This window comes from Anas platyrhynchos, chromosome 14, assembly GCF_047663525.1.
Source record: "Anas platyrhynchos isolate ZD024472 breed Pekin duck chromosome 14, IASCAAS_PekinDuck_T2T, whole genome shotgun sequence".
Taxonomy (NCBI): Eukaryota; Metazoa; Chordata; class Aves; order Anseriformes; family Anatidae; genus Anas; species Anas platyrhynchos.
Genome location: NC_092600.1, coordinates 3,366,303 through 3,381,610, shown reverse-complemented (window position 1 = coordinate 3,381,610; position 15,308 = coordinate 3,366,303). Strand labels below are relative to the sequence as shown.

The following is a 15,308-nucleotide window of genomic DNA, read 5'->3' as shown; positions in this document are numbered from 1 at the left end:
AAATGCCAGTTTCTGTACTGACGTTTTATTGCCTGGTAAGCATGTATGGCATGTCTTATATCTTAGTGTTATTAAACAGTGTTTTTCTCTTAGTCTTGGGTTAACTAATTAACTATATTTTTGGAAGAAGAAGCAGGGAGAAGTGAGCAAATCAGCCAGTGCTGACAGTACAACAGAGGGAACTCCTGCAGATGGTTTCACGGTCCTGTCCACGAAAAGTCTGTTTCTTGGCCAGAAGGTATGCTTCTACATTTTTATAAGTGAATACCTATTTTCAGTGCTGCTTAGGGAATAGCCCCTCCCACCACCCCCTTTTTCCCCAAAACATCTAGGTACAATTGGTATTTCCCTACCGAGCACATGTGGGGGTGTGTGATACTAGTTTTTGAAGAAATAAATTCTTTGAAACAACTTCTGGAACACTTTAAAAATAAATGAATGAGTCTTTGTGCCTACGTAATTAAATATTCAAATAGAAGGAAAGCCTGTGTGCTTATAATCTATCTCACCTTATTCACAGACAGCGTAATTGGTACTGCTAATCTGTTGCCAAAAGTGAAATTATTTTAAGAATGAACCGGCTCTTCTGAAGGGCATCCCTCTTCATTCCTGTTGTGAAGGATTTATATATTTTAATCAAAACCTACTTTAGACATTTGATTATAGTAGTTGCTTTGTGTTTTGTTCTGCTTTGTTTTTTTTTTTTGTTTTATTTATTTATTTATTTATTTTTACAAAAGTTAATGCTGCGTAATAATGAATGATGCTTTAATTAAAAGCTATAAGTCAATGATCCTTTTTTCCCTGTGAATATGCTTTGGGAGGATATGGGGTGGTTTAATACAAATACTTACCTGTTTAAAGAGACAACTCATTTAAAGAGACAATTCAATAAATTAATTTGGTCTTTTATCTTGAAATCTGCCTTTAGTTTGCCATACAAAATTTTATTAAGTAAAACTGCATCTTTCTTCTATCATTCGGTAACCAGATCATTGTGTTGTAAGCCATAAAAGATGAACCATTTTTGTCCATTGTGGAATGTATCCTCTGATTCGTTTTTATTTCGTGTTGAGGTTGTTCTCCATTTACCTTTCCACAACTTGCTTACTAAGTTTAAAATGCATGAAAGTAACATTATTTCTTGCAAGATTTCTTGTTTTCCCCAGTTAATTTTACAGCTAGAGCCAGACTGTTGGTTTGGTAGTTTTTTATGTTTTGGTAGGCTTTTTGCTATTTGAGTACTTCCACAGGGGGTGGTTTAGAGCATATTTTTATAAACATTTTGATGACTAAATTGGAACCCAAAACTTATAAACGACATTACTTGCCAAGAAGGCAAGTAAGAAAGAGTTTTATACCTGACTTTGAGCCCCTTTTAGTTAGTTACCATAGGAAACCTGTAATCAGAACTAAAGTGTTCTAACAAGACTAGCCTACAAATCGATGGGGCTTTGCTGTTGGGCTCAGAGGAAGAAAATGATGAACTCCAGGACTGCTTTAAGCAGTGGTGAGCACAGCCAGTGTCTGTCAGAGAGCTTCCCAGTGAGTAGCTTGTGCTGGGAAATGGACTTTCTGGCTTTCTCATTCCCTTGGAGTGCAGCCCCCTGTAAAGACATGGGGTGCTATGTGCCCATCCTCAGACTGGTTCTTTGTCTGTTAGCCCCACATTTTTTCCATTGACGTGAGAGGGGTCAGGTGTTAGGCTGTGTTTCTAACACAGTACATGTAAATAAGAGAAAAATGAAAACCAGTTTGGCTCCTGTGAGGAAACAGTCCAAATGAAATGGATTATTTTCTCAGGGGTGGAAAATGCACAGATGTTGTTGAGATATTTCTAGCACAGATTATATTTTGCTTTTGACTCCATGAGAGAAAGCCTCTTTAGGAGCAGTAAATGATTAGTATAAAAATCTACATAAAAAGTAGGCTATGTCTAACAAATACACAAATTTTCTGTATCTTGTTATGTGGGAGTTCAAAATGAAATTCTTGTTTGTTATGACTTACTCCCAAAACAGCATGTTTAGACCAACCCGAATTCTTTCAGGCATTCATGTTAAGACTGAAAGTGGGAAATCCTACAATGCAAAAAAAAACTTTACATTGCAGTGATCAAAAACATTTCATTTAGCATAAAAACAAAAATATACCCCTGTTATGGTGGCTCAGTCCTAGAAATGTTTTTAAAGTATTCTACATTGTTTTCCAAATCAACATATTTTTGATTTTCTTCTGTTAAAAAGATATCAGCCAGGATGATGAACCATCCATGAGCCAGGATGTCTGCTGCTGAGTGCAGGGTTAGCAGACTGGGTGCTTACTTGTGGTGATTGATAATTGTTTGTGACACGTGGTAATCTCAAATAATTGTTTTTTTTTATTTTGGAAATTTACAAATGAAATGTAACAATCTTTAAAAAATGCAGAGACTTTGAATCAACTAAGTGCTTCTACTTAGCCACTTCTACATGCAATTGCTGTTTAAAAGGATAATAGTGATATTTAAAATGTTCATCAAAGTCTGTTAATTCTGACGCTTAACAGGAGAAAGAAATGTTTAGTTGTAGCAGTCTTAAATTAGTGCCACATGACTTTCATAAACACAATGATAAAAGAATTTCCTTCAATAGCTGGCCTAGACAAGCATTGTGGCTTGATGTCTTAGGCTTGTGCACGTTACGTATTTTCAAAGCACGTGAAGACTAAAGGTGATTGATTGCCTGTTTGGAGGAGGACCTTTCTTCCACTTAAGATAGCCGCGCTTTTTAAAGAGCGTTCTGAAGGAAGGAAAACCCTCTAGTCTGTCGGGCAGGGAGGACAGCACATTTAGATGGTTCACATGGAGGCCTGGCAATACGACTCCTGCCTTCTGGAGTTGGCTGATTCTGAGATGCTGTGAATCACCTCATCTTTCTGCTGTCTTCCTCATTCGTGAAATGGAGACCCAACTGCACTCTTTACATGGATGGCAGGAAAGCTTAATGTGTTAAAACATTTTGAGCTGTTCAGTTGGAACGCAAAAATGTTCATATTGATCACAGCAATTTGTCTTGAACTTGTGCTTACAGATTTTCAGCATATTTTAATGTTGTGTGTTCTTAATAGAGATGTAAACTACTGTGCAAACACAGAAACCTTAAAACAAACAAACAAAAAATAATCAAACAATCAGTGTCTTTTGAACTTGATATCCTTGAACACTTTTACAGCATGTCTCTTTAGTCTGCAGAACCGCTGTCTGCTAGGACAGGAAATGATTTGCTAGATGTGGAGAAGGAATAAAATAATCTCATTCTTAGTAGCACATAATTCAGAGTTTAAAGCAAATATCTTTTTTTCTTGGCCTCACATTTGCAGAAGGCAAAAGGAAAGGTTTTACTTGCAAGAATGGCTCTTCGTATGTCTAATATCCCCAGATTTAATTAATGAAAAACACAATGGAAAATATTGCTAACCTGTAGCCAATATTGCTATTGTTCAGTTTTTTACTGTTATTGCTTCAAATCTTAAGACGGCTGCTGACATTCAGCTAGAAGTTCCTGGAGATCAGGAAATGGCTAAGAACCCTTCAGTTATACTTGCAGAAATGTGTTAGTTCTACACTATACAATATTAAAATCCAGTTAATATTTAAGTGATTGCACATCCTACAAATGACATTCCAGTGGAAATGTGACATTCTGCACATTAACTAGTTTAATTTTCCTGAGACTGTTATAGAGCAGAGGCAGACTTTTAAGACCTCAAGCCTGAGCACCAGGGTATGGACTTTAAGAAAGATCTCAGATTGTTGGTCTGCAAAAGGGCATCTATAGTTTTTTGTATGAAGCTCAAATCAGAAAAAGTTCCAAGAATTTAAAGGTAATTCTGTCTGAACTGAGAAATGCAAGGCTTAGCTCAGTAGAAAGTACTCATGTATGTGCCAGTGCCATCTGCATTTTATCTAGCACTTAATGTAAATGTTACCTAAAGTCACATCCATTCTTTATTACACGTGTATATGCAAGTTGTCATATGTTGTTTTTTTTAAGTGTCCCTTTAGGGATTAATTTCTTTTGTCTAAAATAAATGCTTCGTACTGTTGAGTAGTAAAATTGAGGAATTATTCAATGGAGTATTTAAACCTATAGGAGAACTTTTGTTTTTTACTGTACTACTTGACAGTTGGCTAACAGTACGTTGAACAGTAAATGCAAAACTCAGCAAAATAATGCTTAGCTGCCAACACGTCATCAGTTATGGGCAGCTTTTTGAGCATTTTGTTGTTGCTTTTAAGTTGAAGCTTTAATTGCCAACTGGTTGCTTTGCAAATCCCATATATGCGTAGGTGCAGAGATAGTTTAAAGGTTGGAAACCAAGATGGTAGTTAGTCAATAAATCTTGGGCAAAAACTTTTAGAATATAGGGCATTAGGGATCAGAAAGTCACTTATAAAATGAATGAAATGTGCTTAGGAACATACTAAAATTTCCACAAAACAGTCTTTTGGTGTGTGCATGTATTTTGTTGATTGTTTTTTTATTTCAAAATTCATAGTTTCTTTAACATTTTGGTTTGACTTGATTTGACTTTTTTTTTTTTTAAACAGCAGTTGCTTGTAGTCAAACTCAAGACTCAAACTCGAGTATGAATAACTCACCAAGTGTGAAGTAATAAAGGATTCTAAGCTATTTGGAAAGTAAGCTTTCTTAGATTTGTTACAGACTCCCATACAGACTCATACTTAAAATGGGGCTGAATCACACTTATTTTTAGCCTAAATCACCCTATATTAAGGTAACATAGTTTTTTCATGCAACATATGCAAAATATATGATATTGCAGAAAAGGAAGGTCAATTCATGTAATCATATGAATGAAGTAGAAATAATTTTATTCATAAAACTTAAATTGGTGTATGTTGGCCTGCTTAAATGACCATTCATTCGTATTGGTTTCATGAATTGGTTTGTATTCCCTATTAATAAACTCACACATGGAGAAGATATAAAAAGTTTACAGAATGTGGATTACAATCCACGAGATGAAATTCAGTTATTGATGAGATTAATTGCCGCGCCTGAATGTTTATGTTAAGCTTTGTATGTTGAATCCAGTGGGCTTTGGATTAGAAGGAAAGCCTCACTTAGTTTCAGCTGGCTTCAGGATTGCATAAATAAATGAGAACTTTCCCTTCTGTAGTTGCTTTCCCTGTTGCCCAATCATCTTTTGAAACGGTGATTTTTAAATGGATATGCATGTTGTAGATCTAAGCATAATTTATGATAGCAACAGTCTATTTCCATGTAAAAAAGTCTGGATTTTCATAAAAAAAAAAGTCTGGATTTTTTTTTCCTCTGTAAAGTACAAAGTTTTGGGGCCAGTAAAACTGGTGCATGTGAAATCAGACTTCCCAGGGTTGGCTGCAGAGCAGTGGTCCAAACCCCTGCTTATAAGCCTCCTTATGTATCTGTCAGTGTACTGCAGTTTTAGTGTTGCTGACTTTGGCATTTACATCAAATTGTCTCAAATTATGGAGTTGTTTCTGTGACATGGGTCACAGGAGACACCCGAACCATCAGCAGCAAGGAAATCATGCAATTAACTTTGCACTTCAGCACCAGTCAGTTACCACTGATGGTCTGTATATTTCCTTGGCTTCTTATCTGTTTGTAAATCTTGCTCAAAATATGATGGTAGGAGTTGAAATCAGGGGTGTTACTTGGAGTTAATGGGCATTAATGGGTGGGGTTAACATTTCTACTTTCATAAATAACAAAATAACATAAATAACAAAAGGAAGTAAGGCAAATAAAATAATAACTAGAAGTGGTAAGCACATGAGTGTGTCTGTTTGCAGTAGGTTGCTGGTCACAAAGCCAGCAGAAGTGGGCATGTGAAGGGACTGCAGCTCAGAGTATGGGGACCACTAGCATGGGAAGCAAAAGTGTGGCCCCTTGCTGGGGTGGAGTGAGCTCTGGAGCCAAGAGCCTGCTTTCCTGAAGACGTGCTCCAGTTTGCTAGCTTAAATAAGGAGAAGCGGTATCTCTTTTCCTGTTTCAGTGCTGAACAGTCACAGTACATGCATGTGACTAATGTAATTAACACATGTGAAATTATTAGGGTGTCTTTCATCTATCCTTTCAGGAAAAACAAATAGCCCTTTATAATGCCAAAATAAGAATTCCAGATAGAAGACAGCCTAAAGCTTGTTAGTAGGTACATTTACTTCCTCCTGGTGTGAACAATGTTTGAGTCTTGTGTTTGAATATTTTTTTTGGATAACAAACCCTCCTTATGACCTGCCTTTTATTTTGCATATTTGTTTGCAGTGATGCTATCTCCATCTGTGTTGCAAAGCTCACTTTTCTGCAGCTTCTCTGTGATTTCCCAGCTGTCCTGTTATTTCCCACCTCATGCTTTTCTTTTCAGCTGAACCTTATTCACAGTGAAATCAGTAATTTAGCCGGCTTCGAGGTGGAGGCCATTATCAATCCTACCAATGCTGACATTGACCTTAAAGATGACCTAGGTAAATGGGGCATGGGTTGACACAACTAACGGTCACATGGAAATTATGGAACCCAGAATTTACTCTGTAGGGCTTCATACATTGAATAAGAGCCAAATTCAAATCTTCCACGTTCTCTTTTGTTGAAGAACTATAGCCAAAAGACATTACCAAATCTGAAAACTTGCTAATCTTTAAGCTGAATTCAGTTAAAACAAATTAAATTCTTTTCCATAATGATCATATGTGACTGTTAGCTATTTTGGGGGGTTTCTTATGTGGCTTCTTTGAGGACTAAAATACCTTTTTTTTGTCAGGTTGTTTTCAAAATAAGCAGTTTCTCCATTCTAACTGCAATCTCTGTGTTTTTTGGTTGTGTTTTTCTTATAATCAGAGTAGGCGTAACATTATTTAAAGAGGAATGATTAAATAATTAACTATCCCCCAATTTTTTCTACCATGATTCCATGTTTGATTCAGTCAAATTATGTTTCCATTGTGTTTAAATTACTCCGTCACATTCACATTCAGCTGAAAACAAAAACTGATATTACACCAACACTGAACTTGCAGATATTATCATTGATGGGGTATCACTTTTAAACATCTATCTTGTTACAAATTGAAAACCAAATCCTTCTTCAACTGTCTGCTCTTCAGCAAAAGAAAAATCCCTGCATTATGTACTGCCTTCCCCTGTTATTTGATTATACCTGCTGCTGTCTCTTTTTTAAACTTCCTTAATGGAATGCAACCCATAATTCTCCTACTACTGCATTTCCTATGGGAATGTTCTTATGTAATTTAATAAGAAAAAGACTTAAGGCTAATTTTTAAGTCAGTATTTCTCTGAGATATGTATATTTTTACATGTCTCAGCCTTTACAACATATAGAGAATATGCCTTGCCTTTAAAATAAAGATTGATCACTTACATGTTTGAAATCATATTCAGTAAAGCCCTGCAAATACGTGGTTTCTTCCATATGAAGGAGACTGTCATTTTTAGAAACAAAATGATAACTTGCTATTCATATCAAGATTAGTGCTTGTCAGCTTATTGGTGCTGACAAAATGGAGAAACTAGTTATTTTGTTTGGCTTGATGATCCTAAATTTCTTTTTTTAAACAGATTCCGTATTTTAGTGTCATGCTCTGTGGGGAACTAGTTGTTCTAGGTTTCTGCAAAGTGAAATGGGGAATTAGCTGATCTTAAAGCTTTGGAAATGATCTCATTTGATTGCTCTGACTTGTCATTTTAACGTTGATTTGATCATGTCGTACTCAATATTCCTCCTCCTGTTCCCTACACCCCTTTCTCTACACACACCTGCACACACAACTCAGCATACTCCTTTGGCGCAAGGTTTGGAGATGTAAAGGTAGGAACTATGGACGTTGGTACATGTGTAAATGTAGAGCCTGTGCTGGGTCTCTGTCCAACGTGGTTGATATACATCTGTTTACCTGTTGTAGTTGCAAGTTGTACAGGCTGACATTGCCACGATCGACAGTGATGCTGTCGTTCACCCGACAAACTCTGACTTCTACACCGGTGGTGAAGTAGGTAATGGAAAGTTCAGTGCTGCGGAGTTTGTATGTGTGTGCATGGTCAATCAGCAGCCACAAGCTTGTTGTAGCTATGCAGATTTGCATTTATTTCTCACTTCCAGCAGTCCTGACGGATAAGAAAAAGAAATTAATTATTGCCAACTCAGTAGGCATTTCTGATTTGTATCACCAAATCAGATTTTCAGAAGTAATGATAGAACGCATTATCAAAATTTGAAGTGCAAGAGCAATATATGTGCAATGCAGGCATGTGAGCAAGGAAAATGAATTACCACATTGGTTGTTTGGCATATTAAATGCCTGTTTTCAATACACTTTGAGTCTCGATCTTTAGATTTCTGGCCACTTCCAGTACGCTCTCTCCATGCCAAGTTTCAGATGTTCACATCTGACATGCTGGATCTACCCCACCTGTATTTTCTGAACTCTTTTAAGATTAATTTTTTTCAGGCTTTAGCTTATAGACCAATTACCTTTGTAGCCCTGCTCAATGGTCCTTACAAGCACATGGCTAGAGATGCAACACACATTTTTCATATGGTCAGTCATCTAAGCTGCACTGATGAAACAAGGCATCGTAATACAGCATGACAGACGTCTTAAATTGTATCTCTGGTTTGCTCAGGGTAACTCCTGTCTGGGTATTACCCTTCTCTAAGCACAATATTTTGAAGGATTTCATAACCAGGCAGCAACACTTTAACTGAACTGCTGAGTAATTTCAGAACGCAAATCAGAATTTGGGCCAAATACAGAAGTTGCTGATGAGGGTGATGACACGCCATGCTTTTTTAAAGGAAAAAAAAGTCACATTATCCCAGCCTCTGTTTTACACTGTGTCAGCCACTGTGCAAGGGGTATCCCTTCGTGCCGAAGGCCCTGCTTCAGTGCTGGCTTGAAGGGCTCTTGTCCTGCCGCAGGGCGGGCAAGCCTGACACAGCTGCTGTTTCTGAAGGAGCTACTTTCTGAGTAACGTGCAGAAAAATGTAGTTCTGTGTAGCCTGTCGGAGCGGGAACAGCTGTGACTTGGCTGGCTAAATATTATGCAGAGACGGTAAAAGACAAGTGTCATAATACCCTGTATCTAAAGAATGTGCTTCTAAAGTCTGTCAGACTCATTTAGCTAATGTGCTCGTCTCCTGCCCTTTGACAAAGAGCTGCTTAAGAAGCTACCCTACAAAGAAAATTTTCTCTCAAAGCCGCACTGCTCATACCTTAGCGTAGGTTCCTGTTGCCTCTGACTGCTGTAAGAAAGAATGGAAGTGCACAAATGCCTAGCTTCCAGTGATTAACTTTTACCCATCTAAATTTTTTTTAATTTTTCGTTGTTTTTTCCCTAACAATTTAAATGTACTGGGGGCTTATTCTGAGAATTTTAGAGCCTAAATTTCTGCTAACGCTGTTTTCAACACTGATACCGATGCCTGCTTGGAAAGCATGAGATAATGACCTTATTCTCATGGGAGTGGCACATATTTATGCCTGTGAGCAAATAAGCTACTAACCTTGAAGCTGTGAAGCAAGACTTCCATCAAGAAACTTCCTAATGTAGTGGAAAATGATTAAATACAGTATGTCCTTTCCAAGATGAAGCTAATTTACAACCTAGTTCTGAAATATAATTTCAATATAGAGCATTACTATTTAGCAGAAGAACGTATTTAGGAGTAAATGCAGAAACCATCACTGATTCACAGCATGTACTACTCTTGCTCTTCTTTGCTGTATATCTGTGAGAAGAGTGCTCCATGAAATAAACTGACAAGGTTGTTCATTGCTTTTAATTATAAATTAATTCCCAGTAGAAGGGGAAAAGCTGGTCTTCCTGGATTGAATTAAACAAAACTAGGCTAAATTCCATTAAATGTACAACAGCTTTGCAATGGCAAAGAGATGACCCAGTTAATAGATCTTTTCTGTTCCTAAGTTCTGTACAAGGCTTAATTATGTTTTGCCTTGAAACAAGAGAAATTAAGGATTATGACTGTCATGGGGTTTAGGACTGATTGAGTTCATGGATTCATGGGGAATGTAACTGGGATACATACACGAGTGCGAACACGAGCGTGATATGGCAATACACAAACAAGAATCTAACTGGGATGGAAAAGTGCTTCTTTCCCTCCCCATCCCCTCCCTGTCAGAGTGATTTCACAAGTGCCCAGTGTCAGCCACACCAGGTAAATAAGCTCAGCAAAGGGCACTGTGCGTCGTGCTGCCGTCTGCGAAAGGCACTGTCCTTTGGAGCCCCTCCGTCCTGGGGGATCTCTGTTCAGAGCACCCTCTCCTAGGACTTGCTGCTATTGATAAAGCCATTACTGTCTTGTCTGAGAGATTTGCTGGGTGGTGCCTCCCACTCTGTTGCACAGGTAGCTTTGAGTTTCAGAAACAATCTCAGTGAGGAATTTGTCTAAATAAACTTAGACTAAAGTATTTACGCAAATAAGCTTAAATGAGTACAAGGAGCAAATTGTGCTCTGACATACACAGTCTGACCTCGCAGTCTGACTTCTGGCAAACACCAATTGTGAATAGGTTATGAAGTAAGCAAAATATGGGATGTGTTTTTTAATTAGCCTCAGCTTTTGTACCCCAAAAGCAATAAGCTGCCAATAGCAAAATAGAGGTAGGGTCACACGGTCAGTTTTTGAACGAACAAATGCCTTGTTTTTCAAGAAACAAGGAACTTCTAATATTCCTGTTGGAAGAAATTCAGCAACGGTGTCAGAACAAAAGCTTCTGGCAGTCCTCTTAGTTCCTAGAGCCATAGCTCTGCATGTTAAACTGAATCTTGGAGGAGGGGCTCTGCTTCCTTGAGCATACAATATGTGCACTTCCATCAGAAAATGCGTTTTTTTCTTTCCTCATCAGTGAAAGTAAGGGGTTTCACCAAATGAATGTCTAGATCTTTAGAGATCCTGTTCTGAATTTTTGGAAATCAGTTTTCAAAGTAATGTCTCAAATAAGAGCCTTTATGATACCACTGCTTTTTACTTATTTACCTGTATAATTAATATGCACAGTACAAAATTATTTGGGATGCTTATGTAGTTAGGAAAATGCTTTCTTGGGCTGTTTTTATTATATTAATACCTAAAACTAGAGCTGCAAAATAAGATCTAAACCATTTAGTGATGGACTGCCTTTGTAAACGGCATACCTTTTGGTTGCCCTGATAACACTGCACAGCTCTTCTACTCCCAAAATGACTTTGTCCAGTTCCTTAGCTGTAGCTAGAGAAGTTCATTGGAGGAATATGTTCCTTAGAGATTCTCCTTATTTCTGAGGCTCTTCCTCTTGGTTAAAGGTGGCTCAACAAGCTGGGCAGTTACCAAGTAAAGCAGCCCGCTGCACTCACGAGACTGTTTCATTCCTGGTGCCACCTGTTGGGGTCAGGGACCAAGATCAGGTGAGTCTCAAATTCTTATTGTGGCAAATGGCTCTTTAAAACCATTTATAAGAGAGAGGGGAAATGAACCTTGAAGGCAGGAATTATGAACCTTCAACCACCCTTGAGCTAGCACATTCTCTTGCAGCATTTCACACTGACAGATGCTTATGCTAAGGAAGGAGATAGGGGTGGCACGTCAGATGTTTTGACGTGAAAATCACAGTCTGAGAATGTTAGCAAGGGATACAGACATGAGGTTTTTGGGTTCTTAGGGTTGTCTTTTTTGGTTTTTCATTTTTGTTGTCGTTGTTGTTGTTTTTAATGACTAGCTAATTCTGAAGTCCCAAAAGGTTTAGATCTTACTTTGCAGTCCCCAAAAAACATTTGGGCAGAAAAATCTAGACTGATGTAATTGCCAGTAATGATGAATCATGTGTCTGCTGTGGAAAGCTGGGATCAGAGAAGTAAAATAACAATTCTCTGTTCAGGGAGCACTTTGGAAAAGAAAGGCGGCAAGGAGTTCGTGGAAGCTGTCATTGAGCTTCGGAAAAAGAACGGGCCCTTGGACATAGCTGGAGGTGAGGCTCTGCGCTTCGGAAACAGGGAAAAAATACACTGGGGTCGCGAGCTTCAACGTCTGCAGCAGTCCTTGTTGCAGTCAGTTGGCCAAGCTCATTCTAGCACACTGCTCGTGTTCATGGTGTCCCCAGGCAACTCTGCTGGGTTACACGGTACTTGTGCTCTCCAGAGTTAAAATACACACCATGCATCTTAAGTAACCATTACCAAAGCAGCCAGGAAATGGTGTGGTGACGTAACGTTACAAGTAAAAACAGGGCTGTTCAAGGATACATGCATACACAAAGAATGTTGATTATTGAGGGCACAGGTCATAAAAGCAATTAATTGGATGCTTATTTTTCAGAACAGTTGAGTCCAACTCTGTTAAACATCTGCTTTGCTAAAAAGCCACTGACTTTCACTGAATTTAAGCACGTGCTTAAAGTTAAGCAGCTGTTGGGTAATTGGTCTAAAAGTGCCAAAATCATCACTGTAGAAGCTTATGATTTTTTGATGCCTAGTTATCAAAATTTATGTAATATCTGAGAAAAATCTACTATAGGAGTACTAACGTTTGGTAATGGCAATCTGACACCATCTGTGATATCGCTGATACATGTTGTTCATATAGAACGCTGGTGCTGCCATCTGTGTTTATGCTATAAAAATAAATAGAGTGCATGCAGTTTTGTAAACGAATTTTGACTAAAACTGAGGGGAAGATGTAAGACTTGAGCTATGGCAGGAAAAAATATGACTGTTTACTTCTGGTGCTTAATACAATTTTTTTCCTTGCTTTTTAAAATTTTTAATAAGTTTTTCTTGGAATTGTTCTACAAAAATATGTAGAATCAATTACTTTTTTTTTTCACTTGTTTATGTACGCTATTGCTTATCAACCTATTAATGAGTTGATCAAACTGTGCTAAGAAATAGATCACAATTTGGAGAGAAAAAATTTTCTTCTCAAACATCAATGCATCCCTCAGATCTGAGTGCTGCTTGGCAGCCTGACCCTGTAGGGAGCTCTCTGCTACCCCAGCAGACACTGGACTGCTGGAGAAGAATTGACACGAATCAATTTCTCCATTACATGGATATCTGCTGTTCAGATTTCCCAATGACATGGCTATCCCCTTTAATATAAAAACCGGGATCCTTACCTGGAATATTATTGTAACTAGCACAGAATGTGGCCGTGTTCTTTCTGTTCATTTCTATATCAAAAGTAAAACTTCCCGTTCAGAGCATTTGCATTTGAAGTAAGGAATGGCCACTTCGGGTAATTAACGGTTGTCTTCAACAAAATCCTTATGAGTTAATTAACGGCTGCCCTAGAATACACTCTCAGTCTGAGAAGCATTATAGTAGGTGATGGGTATCAATGCAGTATTTTATTCATTCAGTGTGAAGACATTATCAGCATTTCACATCTGACTAGAGATATGTCAGCTGCTTTTATTAGATTTTTCTTGGATTTATGATGTAGTCTGAATCTGCCAACGTTTTAGTTGCATATAAGGACAAATTAAAGTTGCCTAACACTGAGGTTATTCAACATGTTGAGAATTTACAAACCTGTAAGGACATAAATCCTTGTGCTTCCATTGTCCTTTAAAGTGTACTCTCCTGATTAACCTCCTGTCAGAATGCCACACGACAAAGTCTATTTTCTCTCTTCTTCAGCAGCTGCAGGATAGTATCCATATGTGATAGTAGTGCTCCAAGAGTTATTTCTACTATATTTAAATTACAAAATGCCTCATAAACCTTCTGAAATGGAGTAGAGGATTTCTGGGCTTTAAGCACCTTTGCAAAACTGATTTTTTAAAATTAAAAAAATGGTATTTTTCTTATCTCTTTTTTGAACAAACTCCCATTTTATTCTGGTGCTTCTACGGCTTTATATTATTATATCCCAAAGCCTGTTTGTGAAGGTTTGGTGCGTGCCCTTGAGAGACCAACTAGGTTTATTCCTTCCATGAGCTTGTTAATAAGGTGTTTTAGTTTCATCTCTACTTTTAAACAACCAAAACGTACAAGTTTTTATCTGCAGCCGCAGAGCTGTGAGGTCAGAAATGGCAGGGATCTCTCGCCCGGTTTTCTGGCAGGCAGAGCACAGTTTGCTGCCCTGCGATGGGAAGCAGTGAACCCAGGATGCGTTGTTACCAAGACAGGGACTGCTCTGGACACTGACTGTACGTAGTCTGTAGGCAGACCCTCGTGTGTCTTTGTAATCCCCACCTGTCCCTGAGAGTAGCCTGATGATATGATCAGTATGGTACAAGTTATCCGTATCTCTGTACATCTAAGGCCTCACCTGCTGGCATATAAACAGCATGAATCAAACTTTGTAAATCTGTAAACGCATCCTGTCGAACTGTCAAAAATGTGACAAAAGAGTTAACTAAGAGAGGCATTGTTTAAGCGGTCTTGGATGACCCATGCACATAAAAGCTTGAAAAAAACCAGGCCCAAAGTTTTGAAATCACAAAAAATCTTCTTTGTACTTACTCAGAAACAAAGATGGAAATAAAGCAAATACTTGAATTCAACCCTTTTCCAGGCTTCCTTATCAGTTTGCAGAACACTAATAGCTCTGAAATAAGACAATTTGAGTTCAGTGTGATCAGAAGTTGGCTAAATAAACTGTGTGTTTAGCAGGAGTAGCTGAAGGTCACACAAGTCATAACACCGACAGTGCAGCATCCTGGGATTTACTGTAGCTCTGCAATGAACTCTGAACCGAAGGATGATCATCTCTTGAACAGGTTTATGTCCTAGCGTATTATTGCCTTTCTCCTCCAACATTAGACGAGTTTGCACAGTCCCCAGTAGGAATGTGTTTCCTTTGATGTCAGTCATGAATTCTTGCTCTCTCTAAAATAAGCTCTATTATAACTATGATTTATAAATTACCACAGCAAAGTACAGCTGGAAGTGGAAAAGTCTCTGTAATCATGTTGTTATATTTTAAGGCTGTGTGATTCGTAATCTAAAACATTCACAGGGGCTAAAGGAATGTCTGTCAGTTGTTTGCTATTTTAATCACATACGCATTCTTTTAATCCTAATGAGAGGAAAGCAATTATGTTTCACTTTCATTTCTTACTAGCTGTTGTCAGTGCTGGCCACGGATTGCCTGCAAAATTTGTGATCCACTGTAATAGCCCAGGTTGGGGCTCAGACAAATGCGAGGAGCTGCTGGAAAAGACAGTGAAGAACTGCTTGGCTCTGGCCGATGAAAAGAAGCTGAAATCAATTGCGTTTCCTTCAATTGGCAGTGGCAGG

At 38.2% G+C, this 15,308-nt stretch overlaps 1 protein-coding gene across 7 annotated transcripts in view; it reads left to right on the top strand.

Moving 5' to 3' along the window:
• MACROH2A1 (macroH2A.1 histone) overlaps positions 1–15,308 on the top strand; it is a 45,905-nt gene that overhangs the window by 25,479 nt on the left and 5,118 nt on the right. For 3 of the 7 annotated variants that reach the window (XM_027468105.3, XM_038186321.2, XM_021271802.4), the window contains 4 exons: positions 128–238; positions 6,415–6,514; positions 11,945–12,034; positions 15,133–15,307. In XM_027468105.3, the coding sequence (XP_027323906.1) occupies positions 128–238; positions 6,415–6,514; positions 11,945–12,034; positions 15,133–15,307 (476 nt within the window). Of the gene's footprint in view, positions 1–127; positions 239–6,414; positions 6,515–7,969; positions 8,061–11,944; positions 12,035–15,132; position 15,308 lie in introns of those variants that run through there. The other 4 variants (XM_027468108.3, XM_027468106.3, XM_027468107.3 and 1 more) reach the window with 4 other exon arrangements.